Source organism: Heteronotia binoei, chromosome 16 (assembly GCF_032191835.1).
Source record: "Heteronotia binoei isolate CCM8104 ecotype False Entrance Well chromosome 16, APGP_CSIRO_Hbin_v1, whole genome shotgun sequence".
Classification (NCBI taxonomy): domain Eukaryota; kingdom Metazoa; phylum Chordata; class Lepidosauria; order Squamata; family Gekkonidae; genus Heteronotia; species Heteronotia binoei.
Genome location: NC_083238.1, coordinates 16,814,297 through 16,831,048, shown reverse-complemented (window position 1 = coordinate 16,831,048; position 16,752 = coordinate 16,814,297). Strand labels below are relative to the sequence as shown.

The window sequence follows — 16,752 nt, the reverse complement described above, 5'->3', positions numbered from 1 at the left end:
CCTCAAGAAAGTTGATAGTCAATAATTGCTCACTATGAAAAAAATGAGAATGTCAGCTGTAGTTAATGAGTAACATACAGCCAGGATCTAAAACTAAAATGGGTTGAAAGGTCACGCTGTCCACTTGGGAAGCATTTGGTGGCTGAACCCATCATTCCTCACTGGGAATTCCGGAATGGACTCAGTGGCAGGACAAATGGATGATTTTAAAATACCTCTCACCATCCAATCCCAGATTTGAACCCTGCACATCTTTCTTGCCAAAATCCCTTCACCAGTGCCACCGTTATCCTTAAAGATGAACTTCACCGCCATTCCTGTAACCCCTCTGTAGCTTATGGTACTCTGTACCATCGTTCTCTTCAAAATAATGCCAAGATAGCTTCTGTCACATCCTGATTGTGTGAATGTCAAAATCACCACAGGCAACTCCACAAATGGCAAGTTCTGTATTTTCCACACCAGTGCTAATAGGAATTGAATGTATGAAAAGATTGGTGGTGAGATACGCAGGTCAAGCTTTCCACCCTATTATGTGAATTGCTTTCTTGCCCCGAGTATGGGTAGAAAAATCTATGGGGGAAACTGTACTGGGGCCCAAGGAGGCTTGTGTGCTTTATGTTTTACAGCCCTGGCATTCAGAGTACTATACAGCTATTAAAGTGCTCCTTTGATTCAAGTTCCACATATTTCTGTATCAATCTATATGAGCTGAGTGCTTTGAAAACTAGGCTGTTGGAAATTTTGCAACACACTGTGGTTTTAACTCCAATTAGTACTAAAAGATTATTCAAGTTTTTTGCCTGATTGTTTCTAATTCACATGCATTAATAGTTATCTCTAGATATTCTCTGCAATAAACTAAATTTATTTCTTCCCGTTACTGTCAGAACTGGTATAAATATGACTGGGAGAAATCCAAAGCAAAGAAGTTTGAAATCAAATTTGATGCCATTCCACTTCTTGCTGCTAAAGCGAACCGAAAAATTGCAAGCGATGTAAGTGTTGCATAGAAATAAGGCCCCTTTTTGAGCAAAAATTTACAGGAACACAGTTCCAGCTGAAAGGTGTGAGGGGGTGTGACCTAATATACAAGTAAGTTCCTGCTAGGCTTTTTCTGAAAAAAAGCCCCGTGTGAAACAATGGTGACTTCAGGGGGTGTGGCCTGATATGCAAATGAATTCCTGCTGGGCTTTTTCTAAAAAAAAAAAAAACCCTGCATAGAAATGAGCCTAACTCACATAGATCTAACAATTTGGAAAACCCCTAGGATTAGGCTAGGGAATAAAGGTGATTTTTGAGACAGTGGATCTCCGGTGGTTTAGTACGCATCTCGGGGGATGACTTTAACCCATTTGATGTTTTGTCCACGTAACAATTTCCCATCCATGGCCAGTTGTTCTGGGACCAGAAGCTTTTTCAGCCTTGGACCCCCCTTCCCCCCCGTGTTGCCTTCTTCCATCCTCAGAAACCCTTCCTAGACAACCCACCCTTTCATATAACTTTCTAAGACACCAAACCAAATTTAATTTGGATTATATCCATGGAATGTAGAACTGAGTACTCCAGTTCAACTGACCCAATGAGAAACTACACAAAAAGCCATTAAATCCATCTCTGTGGACTTACAACTAAGGCTTATCCATCAAAAAAACTCTTTTCTGAGTGTACTGGTATCCTATTATATTTTATCACGGTCTCACTGAGAATGATTCCTGTTGGTTCTGCCAGACTCTTGGAGCTAACTTGGTTCACATGTTTTGGAATTGTTCTAAAATCACACATTGCTGGCAGGAGGCTATATCCAGATCCATCTCACAATAGCTGCTAATTTAGGCTTCATGGCTAACGATTGAATCCTAAGATACATACCAACACTGTGGACACTCTGGAAATACTACATATTTTGGATCCAAAGGGCAACTTTAGTTACTAAGCAAATCAGTTTGCAATACCGGAAATCTCAAGTAACTCCTTCTGCAGATCTCTGGGTCAATGATATGCTAGACCTCTGTACAAAAGAGAGGATAGCATATAACAAGCAAGAAGCCCCCAGAACCTTCACCTCCATTTGGCATGAATTCTTGTATCTATTTGAGCAATGATATCTCCTCAACATTATTCCTGGTTTAACTGAATCCATAATGTTGCACCTTACCTTGAACATATGAACATATGAAGCTTTATAATATTCAATTACATTCAACAAAAGTCTCACATTCTGATTCATTAATCTTCCTGGGACAAAGCCAGTTTGGTCTTCATGAATCAGGCTTGGAATTACTTTCTTCAATCTATTTGCGAGTATCGCTGCAAAAATCTTGTAGTCGCTATTCAAAAGTGAAATTGGCCTATAATTTTTGACTTCTACTGGATCAGTGCCATCTTTATGAATAAGTGTAATTAAAGCTTCTTTCCAAGAATCCGGGATCACCCCTGTATTATAAGCCTCCTCAATAACTCTCTTAAAAGGTAGCAATAATAAATCTTCAAATGTTCTAAAAAATTCAATCGGTAAACCATCCGGACCTGGGGTCTTATTACTTTTTTGAGTTTTAATTACCTGCACAATTTCTTGTATTGAGATGGGACTGTTCAAACTTACTTGTTGTTCTTTAGTTAGTTTTTGTACCTCCACTCTCTTTATGTAATCTTCTTGATTTAACTGTTCAATTTTTTGTTTCTTATAAAGGTTCTTATAAAAATTTCGGATAACGATTCCCATTTGAGAGTTTTGAAATAAGTCCTCATTGGTTTCACTTTTCAGCATTTTAATGATCTTTTTCTCCTTTTCTTTCCTTAATTTGTATGCCAGCCATCTACTCACTTTGTTTGCATTTTCAAAGTGGTTTTGTCTTGTCCATTTTAATTTTTTTTCGATTTCTTCTGCTAATAAAATATTAATCTTGTGTTGAATGAAACTAATTTTGGCCTTCACCTCCTTTGGATTTCTCGCTTTCTGTTGCTTCTCAAGATGTTGCAGTTTCATTATGAGATCATTGTACGCTTTCTTACGTTCTCTATTCCTCCTCGCTGTATATCTAATAGCAACACCTCTAAAGAAAGCCTTAAATGCATCCCAAATAACTGGGACTTTGGTATCTTTTTCCACATTAATCTTGAAGAATTCTTGAATTTCTTCTTTAGCTGATTCTACAAATTGTGTTTCTCTTAAGATTTGCAAATTTAAAGTCCATCGAGGATTTCTTGATTGCTGCTCCAGAATTAACGTAATTGGGTTATGGTCTGCATATGATTGTGGGAGAATATCAGCCTGACTGACCGAGAGAATCATATTTAAAGATATCCAAAACATATCAATTCTTGACCAGGTTTTATGTGCGTGAGAATAAAACGTAAAGTCTGTGGTAACCGGATTTTTTGTTCTCCACGCATCCACCAAATTAAGTTCCTCAACCATTTGCAAAAAGGAATTCGGCACTGTATTACGGTTTTTCTTTCTCTTCTGAGGATCATCGTATTTCTTATCCATTTTTATATCAAATACTGCGTTATAATCTCCCACAATACAGTACCTATCAGAATTGAATTCGCTCAGTTTAAGATACAAGGCTTGGTAAAATTTTTCTTGGTTGTCATTGGGGGCGTAGATGTTCCCTAGTATTATTTTAAGTCCGTTCAATTCAATTTCTACTATGATAATTCTTCCTTGGTCATCCGAGTATAGGCAATTTGACTTGATATGTTGGGAAACATAAATCGCGACTCCTTTCTTCTTTTTGGATGGATCACATGAGGAATATAAAATTCCTAATTTCTTATTTTCTAGGTACTTCCGATTATCATATCTAATATGAGTTTCTTGCAGACAAATAATTTGAGCATCCGATTTTCTCAACTGTTGGAATGTCTTCCTTCTTTTGCCAGGTTCATTTAAGCCGTTTATGTTCAGAGAAAGTATTTTGGTACCCAGTTTGGAATTCATTTTGGAAGATCCTTACTATCCGGTATATTGGCTAAGTCTTTCCTGCTCTGAAGTCTAGTCTTGATCTTTTCGTGCTTCTTTTTCGGAATCGCCCCCTCAAGAGGTTTTGGGGAGTCTTCTTGCTCCTGTTCTTCTCCTGAATCAGATCCGTTAGGTTTCACATGTTCATTCCAGAATTCTTCCATCTTTGCCTCTGTGGTAATATTAAATCTTTTGGCTTGGAATGTGAAAAACAAACCTTGTGGGATCAGCCATCTGAATTGAATTTCATGTTGAATTAGCCAAGTAGATAGTTTCTTAAATTTAAATCTCCGCTGTCTCACACTCCAAGGTATTTCTTTCAGAATTTTAATCTTGGTTTCTTTCCAATTGAATTCACATTCTCTAGCTTTCCGTAAAATCCTCTCCGTAATTTCTGGGCGTGCAAACTTGACTTGCACCTCCCTAGGAAGTTTGTATTTCCTTGTGTAAGTTGAAGACACTCTTTTGGCCCAGAGAATGTCTTTTGGGCCATCCTCCAGTAATTCTTCATCATCAACTCTTAGGATATCCATAATTTTATAGATTAAGTCCTCCTCCTTCTCTTCAGGCAGATTTTGGAAACGCAGGATCGTTGCCGCCTTTTCCATTTCTAATCGCATCACGCGGTCCTCCAGCTCCATAATTTCTGTTTGATGTTCCCTGACTAACGTGCCGGTCTGTCTATCACGCTCTTCCATTCTGTCGACTTTGGCTGTTAGTCCATGAACTTGCTGAGTATTGGCCAATAGTTGTTTTTGAAATTCTGCCAATTGTTCATTAGTTTTTTTAACCTGATACATCAAATCAGTTTTCAGCCCCTCTAGGGCTTCTTGATTCTGCTTGAAACCCGCAGAAACCATATTTTGTAGTTTTTCCAAGGCATCTTGCTGAACCGGTGCTGAGCCTGCTGACCCTGTTGGGCCTGCTCTTACTCCTCCAGCCGGGGGGGTACCTTGCAGAAATTTTTTAATCTTTGTTTCTGTCATGGTGGTTGAGCCTCCCAAGAATCTACTCAGAATACTAAGTCTACAAAATTACTACTAAACAGTGCTAAATCCAATCACCATTCAATAACCATCAATTCACCAATAATTCTTAAATTCTTAAGTTCTTAAATTCAATTGGCAGCTTAAAGTTTCCAGGTGCCTTGAAAAAGACAGTGGGGAAGTTCAATAGAGAACACAAAGCAAGAAAGAATACCCAACCAGAGATAAAACAGATGAATCCAACACTTTAAAAAGTATTAAGTTCAGTTAAATTGTTCTACTACTCTTCAAACATTTAAACCATTCACTTAGGCCAGAAGATTAAACACAAAGCTCCCCAAGTTGCCCCCCAAAATCACTGTCTTATCTTAACGGTTCTTTCTTCCTTCTTCTGCCTTCTCTCTTCCCTTCTTTCTTCTCTCTTCACTGCTCTATTTATGCCCTTGTTTGATAGATTAGCACTGTTCTTAGCCCTAGCCAATTGATACTTCAAAGTTCTGATAAAAAATAGTTCAATAAGAGCAGCCTTGATAAGTTGGTACTTCAGGGCTCCAAAGGTAGTTCATAAAAGCAGGAGTACAGTTCATAAAAGCAAGAGTACAGTTCAGAAGAGGCAGACAAAGTTCCCAAAGTAACTTGGAGAGAGTAAACTGTAATCCAATAGGCACCCAAGATCTTCAATAGAGTGTAGCCACAGCTATAGCTGCTAAAAGCTACAGCTCTACCCTTTTAAACAGCTTGCAGTTAACTCAGAAACCCATAAACGCAGATCAGACGGAAGAGGGAAAGTTCCAAGGTGGCTAAGCAAAAGGCATTTTATAATCCAAAAAGCACCCAAAATCTTCAATAGAGTGTAGCCACAGCCATAGCTGCTAAAAACTACCACTCTACCCTTTCAGCCAGCCTGCAGTTGGCTCTAGAGCGCAGAAACACAGGGAACAAAGCTGATCCTTGCCACAAATAATAATAAAATCTGTCTGGAAAGAAGCCGATCTTCAGTAACAATTGCTTAGAGAGGGGAAGGGGAACCAAGAACGGAGGAGTCCAAAAAGAGTCAGAGTCAAGGTGGGGAAAGTTTCACACAAAATACCGTTCAGATTCCGGCCGGTTCCTGCACTTTCTAAACTTCCGCCTCAGTCCCTCTTCGGCTCGAATCGGCCATTGCACCTCGCCCTCCGTCTCTCCCCCGATCGCCCCCACCAAATCCAGCAGGAAAAAGGAAAATAACCCAACAAACTCAGTTCGTCTCACCCCCAGTTTGCTTCTTCCCCCTCCAAAAAAGAACGTTTTAGAGCCACTCGTTCACCACGCCGCTCAGCCGATCCACCAAAAGTTAAGAAAAACAACTACGTGCCTCGCTCTCGCCCGAGCACCCGCACTCCGCCATTTGCCGCCGCACACTCACCAACTCCACCTCACTCCCACTACTTCAAACAAAACCGCTCACCGGCGGGCTTCTTTTAAGTTCTTCTTCCGCGGCTTGCAAGGGAACCTGACGCTACGAGGAATGAAGATCCAGATATAGGAAAGCACCTTTCTAGGTAAGCTGAAAGGAGTTTACGCTTCCTCTCCTCTCCCCTTTCCGGCGGCACAGCTGGGCACATCAGTGTTGGTTGGGAAACGGTCAAAGGGGAAGCCAGTCCTGGGGGAGAAACCTTCGTCTCTCCCTCACATCCAGCAGCTCCCCGGACTTCGGAGCGTCTCAGACAGCTCCGTAAGGGGTGTCCACAAATAGTGGGCCCCCTCAATCTCCCACCAAACAGAACACCCTCCCCGCGCACTGAGAAGGAGTCCGCTTCACTCCGCCATTGCCGGAAGTCGCTCCCGGATAAAGAATTTGCGGCAATTTTTGTTGATGCAGAAAAAGCCTTTGACAATGTTAATTGGAATTTTATTAAAGCTATATTGTCTGCAACTGGATGTGGTGGAAGGTACATCAGAATGGTGGAAGCGGTGTACTCAAAACAAATAGCAAAAGTGAGTTTTAATGGAGTAATGACAGACTCAATAGAAATTGAACAAGGTACAAGACAAGGCTGTCCTCTCTCTCCTTTACTTTTTATCTTAACGTTGGAACCGTTGATTAAGAAGATTAGAGAGGATACCCGAATTCAAGGTACAAGAATACACAGTATAGAGTTGAAGACTTTGGCATTTGCGGACGACCTCGTATTCATTTTGGAACAACCTGTTTCTTCGATACCTCTTTTGAAACAACAAATAAGAGAATTTGGCGAAGTCTCTGGCTTTAAGTTGAACGCTGCAAAGACTAAAATTCTATCCAAGAATATGACTGAGGACCAGATCCGGTTACTTGAGGAACTGTCAGGATTCAAACATGAGAAAAAAATTAAGTATTTGGGAATTCATCTTACAAATGATCTAAGGACTTTGTATAGAGACAATTATGAAAAAATATTAAAATCGATTCGTCATGACTTAACCAATTGGAAAGATCTTCAGATTTCACTTTTGGGCAGAATTGCAACAATCAAGATGAATATCCTCCCGAGAGTCCTGTTCTTGTTTCAGACAATACCAATTATGATACCCAAAATTTTTTTTCAACAACTTAATACCATGTCTAAGACTTTTATCTGGCAGGGCAAGAAGGCTAGAATTAAACTGAAAGTTTTACAAGACAGTAAGTTAAGAGGCGGCCTAGCTCTCCCAGATTGGAACCTATACTATAAAGCATGTGGCATGGCGTGGCTAAGAGATTGGTGTAAACTGGACAATAAGAGACTGTTGATCATTGAAGGCGCTGGCCTGGGTGAAGGGTGGCACAACTATATGTGGTACCATGCTCCTGCAAAAACGGGTCATTTCCTTAGGCATGAAATAAGAAGATCCTTGTACAAGATTTGGAGTGATATCAAGCTACAATATTTCTATACTCCCAAGTGGATATCTCCGATTGAAGCTTTGACTCACCCCAATCTGTATAACTGGGACAGCCCACAGGACTATGCATATTTATTGAATGATAAAAACGAACTGATTGAAGAAGAGATTGGCAAGTTAAGTTGGTGGCTTCAGTGTCAACTAAGATCAAGATTTCGGGCTGATAAAGAAAAAGGTTTTGTGAACACACAAATTGAGTTAGATTTGATTATAGAATCTAAGCAGAAAATGATCTCCAAGGTGTATGATTGGCTGCTACAAATTAAGATGAGTGACGAAGTGGTGAAGGAGACATGGATCCGTTGGCTCCAAGACTTTGGCTATAACATAGATTTAGAGGAATGGGAGAGATTATGGAAACAGAATTTAAAGCTGATAAGACCAGCAGATCTTAAAGAAAATTTATATAAAATGGTTTACAGGTGGTATCTTACACCTAATAGATTGGCAAAAATCTACCCCACATATTCAAACAAGTGCTGGAAATGTCGAGAAGTTAAAGGCTCTTTATTCCACATATGGTGGCAATGCAAATCAGCTAGAAAGTATTGGGTGCAAATTAACATCTGGACTCAAAAAATTTTAGAAACACAAATTACCCATGTGCCGGAACTATATCTCTTGAACATTTGCAGGCAGAAAGTGCCGGTAACAAAGTTGAAATTGCTAATGTATATAATTACAATTGCCAGAATACTATATGCCAAGTATTGGAAAGGTGAGAAAACCCCGAACAGAGAAGAGTTTATAAATAAACTATTAGAAACCGCTGAGGCCGACCTAATGTCCACAAGATTAAGAAATGGAAATGTGCAGAAGTGTCAGGAGGAATGGGATCCTGTGTACAAATGGGCTAAAAGTAAAGGATTTGACACGGAGTAACTATATTAAAACATGCCATAAATACTATCTAAGGAAAAGGTTAATGTTTAGTTTTAAACTACCTTATGTAAAGTACAGCTGAAATAATTGTGAAATTATAATTAGAAAACTTGTTCTTATTTTATCGAAACCTCTCCTCCCCCCCAGTGTGCTTGGTTGGGTAAGGGGGAATGGATGCTTGTATTTTGTCTATGGCCTAGCTTTTCATTAGGCTATGTACTATTTGTATGTGTTGCTTGTTGGTGTATATTTGTTCTTTTTCTTTCTCTTGTCTATGTATTGTTCTTTTCTATCTCAATAAAATGTAAAATTCTTAAAAAAAAAAAAAAAAAAAAAAAAAAAAAAAAAGAACATATGAAGCTGCCTTATACTGAATCAGACCTTTGGTCCATCAAAGTCAGTATTGTCTTCTCAGACTGGCAGCGGCTCTCCAGGGTCTCAAGCTGAGGTTTTTCACACCTATTTGCCTGGACCCTTTTTTGGAGATGCCGGGGATTGAACCTGGGACCTTCTGCTTCCCAAGCAGATGCTCTACCACTGAGCCACCGTCCCTCCCACCGTCCCTTCCTCACCTACACTCCTGCCCTACTTTTCTCTCTCTCTTTTCTTCTCTACTAATAGGACACATTGAGGAAGAGGGAGGGGGTGGGCTATACGGGGATGGTTTGTTGTGTTAACTTTTGTGTGTGTGAAAACAATAAAAGTCTTAATAAAAAAAGAACAGAAATGAATGTAACTATTTGCAACACAGAGCACTCATGATCTGGGATACAGAACAAAACACTCATGTCTTATCCCCATGTAGGTGGAGTACAAGAAAGCTTATGAACAAAGCAAAGGGAAATTAATTGGAGCTTTGAGCATCCACGATGATCCCAAGATGATACATTCTTTGAAAGTGGCCAAACAACAGAGTGATGTAAGTATCGAAAGAGCACTCCTTGACTGTTTATGAGATGCTGGTACTGTACTGAATCTTATCAATAGACATAAAACTGATTTCATGTTTGGAAATCCCAGCTTCCTCATTCGTTGGGACTGGGTGGGACTTCACTGCATCAACTATTGGCTGGCACTCTGTCTGTCCCCACTTCCCACTACCATTGGGTAGCCTTGCTGTGACCCGCCTGCGGCCTACTGCCGGCACTGCCAGGCCAGAATCATATCATAAGGCCACTGACCTTTGAGCAAGACAATTCTCTACTCAGAGGTTCTCCTGGAGCCTTTCTGATTACTACTGTCTCTCCTCAGGGCCTGTTGTAAGAAGTGTGGGATAGTCTGTCTCCCCCCCACACCCCCACCCCCCACACACAAACAACACTGCTGCGAAGTAAACAGCGAACAAACAGTAAACTGTGAGAGACATATTCCTCTGCCCACCTACTCAGGCCTGGGAATGTTATCAGGTTTATGCTGCAGGGAGGGGGGAGAAGATGGAAAACTGAAATCAGATACATTCCCATACAAAAATACTTGCCTTTGAGGTGCATACTCTATAACACAACCAGGCCAGGCCAAAAAAAAAATAATCATGCCACAAGCTCAAGCTGATGCTAAACACCACAAGGCTGAATATGACAGAAAAAGGTGGCAACAATGCACTGCAAACAAAAGGAATCATGTGCTTCAGTGTCTGTGTGACTGTCGTCATGCTCCCGCTGCACCCCTCTCCCCCATTATTCTTCCTTCTTAGCATTATGGACCTGTTTCAGGGCTTTAAGCCACCACAGACACTGGGACACACACACACACACACACACACACACACATGCTGGCGGGGGTGCGTGGAATGCAAAGCCGGTGTCTGTTTTAGCTGCAGGGTGGGTGGGAAGACAGCAAGGGTGAGGAGCAGTGTTCCCACTAAGCTAAGTTAGCATGAACTAGCTCACAGATTTTTAGCTTCCAGCTCACACCTTTTTGTCTTAGCTCAGGAAAAATGGCCCCAGAGCACAATCATTTAAGCTCACAACTTTAATGCCAGTAGCTCACAAAGTAGAATTTTTGCTCACAAGACTCTGCAGCTTAGAGAGAACATTGGTGAGGTGGTGAGTGAAAGCCAAGGTTGCGGGGGGGGGGGGGGGCGGGCTCAGAGCGGGGTCTGCCAGACCACGGGTTTTGCTGTGGAAGCTGGCAATGATTTTGGGCCAGTCACAGACTTTAAGCCTAACCTAACGTACAAGGTTGTGCAGATCAAAGTGGGGGAAAGGAGAATGATGTAAGCTGCTTTGGTCTCCCCCCCCCCACCAGTGTGAAGAAAGATTGTCCTTTTCCTATGTAGAAAGTACATGGAGGGGGAAGGCAATGGAAAGCTGAAAGAGGGACAGATAAAGGAAAGGAGATATGGCTGCCAACTCCAGGTTAGGGAATTCCTGGAGATTTAAGGGGTGGGGTTTGAGAAGGGATGAGACCTCAGACAGATACAATGCCAGTTTCTCCTTGGGAACCACTGGAGATCATTCAGAATTAAAACTGCTCCCCAAATGACAGACGTCAGCTCCCCTTCAGGTGTGTGTGGGGGGAAGGGCATGCCTTCACTTCAGTGGGCGGAAGACAGCAAGGGTGGGGGGGCACTCACTCAGAGCCTCTTTCTAGACCCCATTGTATTTTTTGTCACAACGGGCCTTACTCCTAGTAAATATATATAATTTGCTAATGGTGTTGGCAAAATAGAGTTTTCCCATTGGCTTAGGGGTGCATTCCACGCACTCCACAAACCATTGGCCCATCATGGCTCCCTGAGCATCTCTGGCCCTCCATTGACTAACTCCCCTGCCTCCACCTACTGCAGCCCTGGGAATGTTGAACAAACCATCGAAACAGTCTTACCTCAGAAACAGCCACATCTCCAACTCTTCTCTGTGTCCTCTCTGTCGACCAGCCTCACAAAAGATGATGCTAGCAACAGACCTCTGCTGCCCCATCAATGGCCCACACAGATGGCCTCCCAGCACACACAGCCTCCGAAGGCTACAGAAATAGCCAGGGAGCTGCTGCCGCCGAAATGTGACTAGGCAGAAAGGCTTGGCCCTGCTGGGAGCATTTCCTCAGAGGCATGGCTGCCACCTTTCCTGTCACTTCATCTCTTCCTCCTCCCCTCAGCCTTGCCCCTAGCCAGAGGCTGCTGCTGTCAATAAAGGGAGAGGCCTCAGGTGAATAGAACTGGATACAGTCTACCCTCAAAGCAGTTATTTTCTCCAGGATGGGGAGAGAGATCTCATGTCTGGAGTTCAGTTGTGATCCCAGGAAATCTTCAGGCTCCATCTGAAGGTTGGCTACCCTAGGCCTGGCAGCACCCTTGAGGTGCCACCTGGCTGCCATGACTTAACTAGGCCTGGCTGCTTGCTCCTGTTCAATAAGGCATCTGTTCCTTCACTACAGGCCTTATTCCTAGTGGTAACATAAATGTCGACTTGTGTAGGTGCTGTTTAATCTTACCCCATCCCCAAACCCTAAAATAAACTAACACCCCCAAGAATAAATGACAGATTTAAATTTACAAAAGGACATCAAACAATCATAATTCATTATTCTTGTTGGGTACTCCCTTAACCATTGCCACTAAGACAGAAGCAGCTGCACAAAGGATATTCATGTCCATAGCTTGATGAACTTCCTATTCCATAAGGGAAATTAACATGCAACAAAAGCAAAACAGTGAATTCTCATTATTATGTATGCAAAGCTCACTGCCACAAGGTATAGTGGTGCCTGCAGTCTTTAAATAGTGTTGGATAAATTCATGGTGGATTGGTCTATGGATGGGTCTTAGCTATGATAGCTAAATGGAACCTCCATGTCCAAAGGCAGTATACCTTGGAATATCAGTTGTGGTGGAGGGAGACAATGGGGAAATGTTATTGCCTTTAGCTCAGCTTCAGGAGTTCCCAGAAGCACCTGGCTGGTCATAGTTAGAAACAGGAGTTCCCAGAAGCACCTGGCTGGTCATAGTTAGAAACAGGAGTTCTCAGAAGCACCTGGCTGGTCATAGTTAGAAACAGGTTGTTGGACTAGACGCACCTTTGGCTGATGTAGCAGCATTCTTCTTATCTTGCATACTTATCCACAGGGCTTTTTTTCTGGAAAAAGAAGTGCCAGAACTCTCAACAGGGAAATGAAGGAAAAATACCCAGGTGCCCCTCATGAACTTTAAAACTTTTTTTTTTTAAATTGTTTCCACAAAGAGGTTCTGGAACTCTGTTCTGCTGTGTTCCCCTGGGAAAAAAAACACCTGATGGCATATATGGATCAGAATCATATAGATTGCAATAGCACTTTTGCAGCTAAGCTTGATGGTTTTTCATCTTTTTTTAACATTTTCAGGCAAGCAATGGACTGATAAATAGTTGGTAGAAGGAGCGATAACATTTTCTGGCAGGTTTTGATACTATGAAATTAATTCCACTCCTCTCCTTTGCAGAGATTATATAAAGACGCATATGAAAAAGGAAAAGGAATCAGCATTAACTACTGTGACACTCCGAAATATCAAGTAGACAGTGTTTTGAAAAACTTTGGCGATGTGAGTATTTTAATGATGGCCCGTATGTTGTGGCTCTGGCCGGATTTCCCATGGCTTGTTAGTAACATATGGCATCTCTTTTTACAGGTTAAATATAAAGAGGCATATCAGAACAATATCTTGGGCCGGTACATTGGCAGCTATGAAGACCCATATCACACTCACTGTATGAAAGTTGAAGCCATGAAGAGCGATGTAAATATGCTTGCCTTCCTGTTTAGTAAAGTGGCTCATGGGAAGTTTACAATGGTTATTGATTTCTTGTTCCTTCCTTAGAAAAACTACAAGGCAGACTACGAAGAAGACAAGACAAAATGTTACTTCCCACAGACCATAACTCAAGAGTATGAAGCTTTCAAGAAGTTAGACCAGTGCAAAGACGTAAGTCTGTTGTGGCCATGGGAGCTTATCTTTACCGTCCATTTCTCTTTTGCTATGTGGTACGGATCTTAAAGACCTTAATGGAAACAAACCAGCTTCATTTTATAGAAAGTATTGTGTTGCTTGGATCCACTGGAGCGTTTCCACAAAAAAAAGCCAATTTCCCCATGAGAAGCTTGATTGTCTCCCCTTCTGTCGCTTCAAATGTCCCTCTGCCCAACTAATCTGGAGGGCAATAGTCCAAGAGAGAAAGGTAGACTATAAATAACATAAGTAAGTAAAAGTAAAATAAAGTTATGAGTTTCAGAAGGAGTAGGGGGAGGAGAGAAAGTCATTCTCCATGGGTGTTTTCGCACTCACCTTCAGCCGGCGCCGCGACCCTCTTGACGACGGAGGATCTGTGCTGATTTCCCACACGAAGCGCTGGAGCAACCAGAAGAGCCGCCAATTTCCGGCGCGAAGCCCGCTCAAGCGTTTTCCTGCTTCCTGGCGATTTGCGTTTGAGCGGGCTTCGCGCCGGAAATTGGCGGCTCTTCTGGTTGCTCCAGCGCTTCGTGTGGGAAATCAGCACAGATCCTCCGTCGTCAAGAGGGTCGCGGCGCCGGCTGAAGGTGAGTGCGAAAACACCCCATGAGTGGAAATCGTTCCGTCTGCGGAGATGCTATGGCAACTCTAAGCCTATGTTTTAAGAATATACAAGCAGGCTGCAGGTGAGGAACTGTGAGAGGGAGCAACAGTTCGGAAAGCTCAACCTACCTTCAAAATCCCCCTCCTCTTCCTTTGAGTTGTCAGGGCCTCAAGTAGACTGATTTCCCGTCTCCCCATTTCTCTTTAACCTAACTCTCATCCGCTTTCAACACGCTGTCCATTTTGGAACACAATCGAGCCCTCGTGCAGCTGATTTCGAGGGTTTTTCTTTGGCGTTACTCAAAAGAGAGTTTAAATCTTCCCAGCTGCATCAACCTGGCCCAGTGGACGAGCGTCACTGCCACTGGGCATGTGGGTGGAGAAAAGCAGGGAAGAGGAATAGGAACTGCCGCTGTTGGGTGAGCTGTGGAGGTGCCAGGGAGTCAGGCAGGTGGATGGGTACGTGAGGAGCTGCCGACACTTTCCCTTCCTGCTGCTGCTGCTACCTGAGCTGCCAAGGGGTGGCAAGGCAGGCGGATGAGGAAGGAGTCACTGCTGCTGTATCCCCTCCCCCACATGTGAACATATGAACATATGAAGCTGCCTTCTACTGAATCAGACCCTTGGTCCATCCAAGTCAGTATTGTCTTCTCAGACTGGCAGCGGCTCTCCAGGGTCTCAAGATGAGGATTTTCACACCTATTTGCCTGGACCCTTTTTAGTGGGAGATGCCAGGGATTGCACCTCGGACCTTCTGCTTCCCAAGCAGATGCTCTACAACTGAGCCACCGTTCCTCCCCAAGGAAGGTGGTGTGGAGGGGCTGCAGTGGAGGCAGTTGTGCAGAAGGGGGAGCGAGGAGTTGCTGCCACGTGCGCTGCAGAGGCAGCAGTGATGGAGCCTGACTGGTGGCCCAGGCCTAGTGAGCCAACAGGTGGGCGGAGGATGGGATTAGCTTTGCAAATCTTGCTGCTCCGCATTCATGCATACCTATAAATATAAGAAAAGGGAAGACAGATGCAAAGTTCAAATTCATAATATGGCCTTGGATGATTCAGAGTTGAAAAGAAATTTTCTTACGTTTTGGCTTATTTTTAGCTAGCAGCTATGCATTGCAGACGTACACACGTGCGCATTATACATCTTTGTGGGGGGTTTTGAGTTGAAGAGAAATTTTGTGGGGAAATAGCTGAAAGGAAAAAAAAGGTGAAAGCTTCCTACCCACACCCACAATATTTGTCTTCTCCAAATGCAGCCTATTTGGGCTATATTTGGGAAGAAGGAATCCCTCAGGGTTTCATTATGAGCATCAATACTTAATGTGTAGTTTTTTACCTGTGGTCTTAGCTTTTCCAAAGGTGAATGTATGTAGTTTTAAAGGCTTCTCCTGCCACCTAGTGGCCATTATAATGCTTAACTTTTTTGTAAGCTCCAATACTATACATTCTTTTTTAGGTTTCACAGGCTGTGATCACGCATGCTAAATAATGCACTTTCAATCCACTTTCCAACTGGATTTTGCCAGTTCACACAGGCTGTTTCTACACTTGACAGAAGATCCTCTCAGTGCTCATTTACAATGTTCATCTACATTGCACACCGCCCTCACTTCTGTCTTGCTTTGCATTCCTTAAGTCGTCTACACTCATTTTCTAGAATTGGCACCAAAAGCAATTCCAACCCGGAGTTGCTCCTCACTTTACAAGAGTACTTTTGAACAGGAGTTTTCTGCTGATGGATTCAATGCTCGTAAAATCAGAATCAACGCTGTGTTGAAACAGCCGCGATAAAATCCAGTTGGAAAGCGCATTGAAAGTGGTTTGAAAGTGCATTATTTAGTGTGTGTGATCGCAGCCGCAGTGTAAATAATACAAGTGTGAAACTGTGGCACGTTTATATCCATAGGTATGATGTATGGGGAATCATCTGCCTTGCTCAGTGTTTTGATACTTTTGGAATGTTCGATACTTTTAGAATATGTTATATCTGTAGCAGTCTCCGAGTTTTAAGCACTATGTCTTGGCTGGATCATTTATATTGTTTCTGAATAAATCATTGTAAAAGTTACTGTATCTGAATTTAGATGCCAGAAACAAACCAACCGTCACCCCACCCCTTTTAATTCTTCTCCTCCTAGCATACGTACAAAAAGCATCCTGATCAGATCAAATTCACACAAGTGACCGATTCGCCTGTCCTGGTGCAAGCGCAGATTAATTCCAAGCAGCTGAGCGATGTAAGTAGCCTGGCAACTCCAGCTCCTGTTTTATGGAGCCTTCTTTGACACACAGTTTGCAGGGGTGCTATTGTGGTTTTGCCTAGTGACACCCTCAAAAATGAGCCAGTCTGGGCAAATGAGCAGCTCAGTAATAGCTGCTGCTTATCCATAGGATGCTAGGTGAGTATGAAAAAGGTCTTCCCACATGGCTTCCTATGGATAAGAAGCAGAAAACAGCCGAGGTTAATTTCTAACAATAAGGGTGGCTGG

At 42.6% G+C, this 16,752-nt stretch overlaps 1 protein-coding gene across 6 annotated transcripts in view; it reads left to right on the top strand.

The window, feature by feature from the left end:
• Nucleotides 1-16,752, top strand: part of NEB (nebulin) — a 358,296-nt gene that overhangs the window by 92,993 nt on the left and 248,551 nt on the right. For all 6 annotated transcript variants that reach the window (XM_060256972.1, XM_060256973.1, XM_060256975.1 and 3 more), the window contains 6 exons: nucleotides 891-998; nucleotides 9,545-9,658; nucleotides 13,157-13,258; nucleotides 13,346-13,453; nucleotides 13,535-13,639; nucleotides 16,402-16,500. In XM_060256972.1, the coding sequence (XP_060112955.1) occupies nucleotides 891-998; nucleotides 9,545-9,658; nucleotides 13,157-13,258; nucleotides 13,346-13,453; nucleotides 13,535-13,639; nucleotides 16,402-16,500 (636 nt within the window). The remainder of the gene's footprint in view (nucleotides 1-890; nucleotides 999-9,544; nucleotides 9,659-13,156; nucleotides 13,259-13,345; nucleotides 13,454-13,534; nucleotides 13,640-16,401; nucleotides 16,501-16,752) is intronic.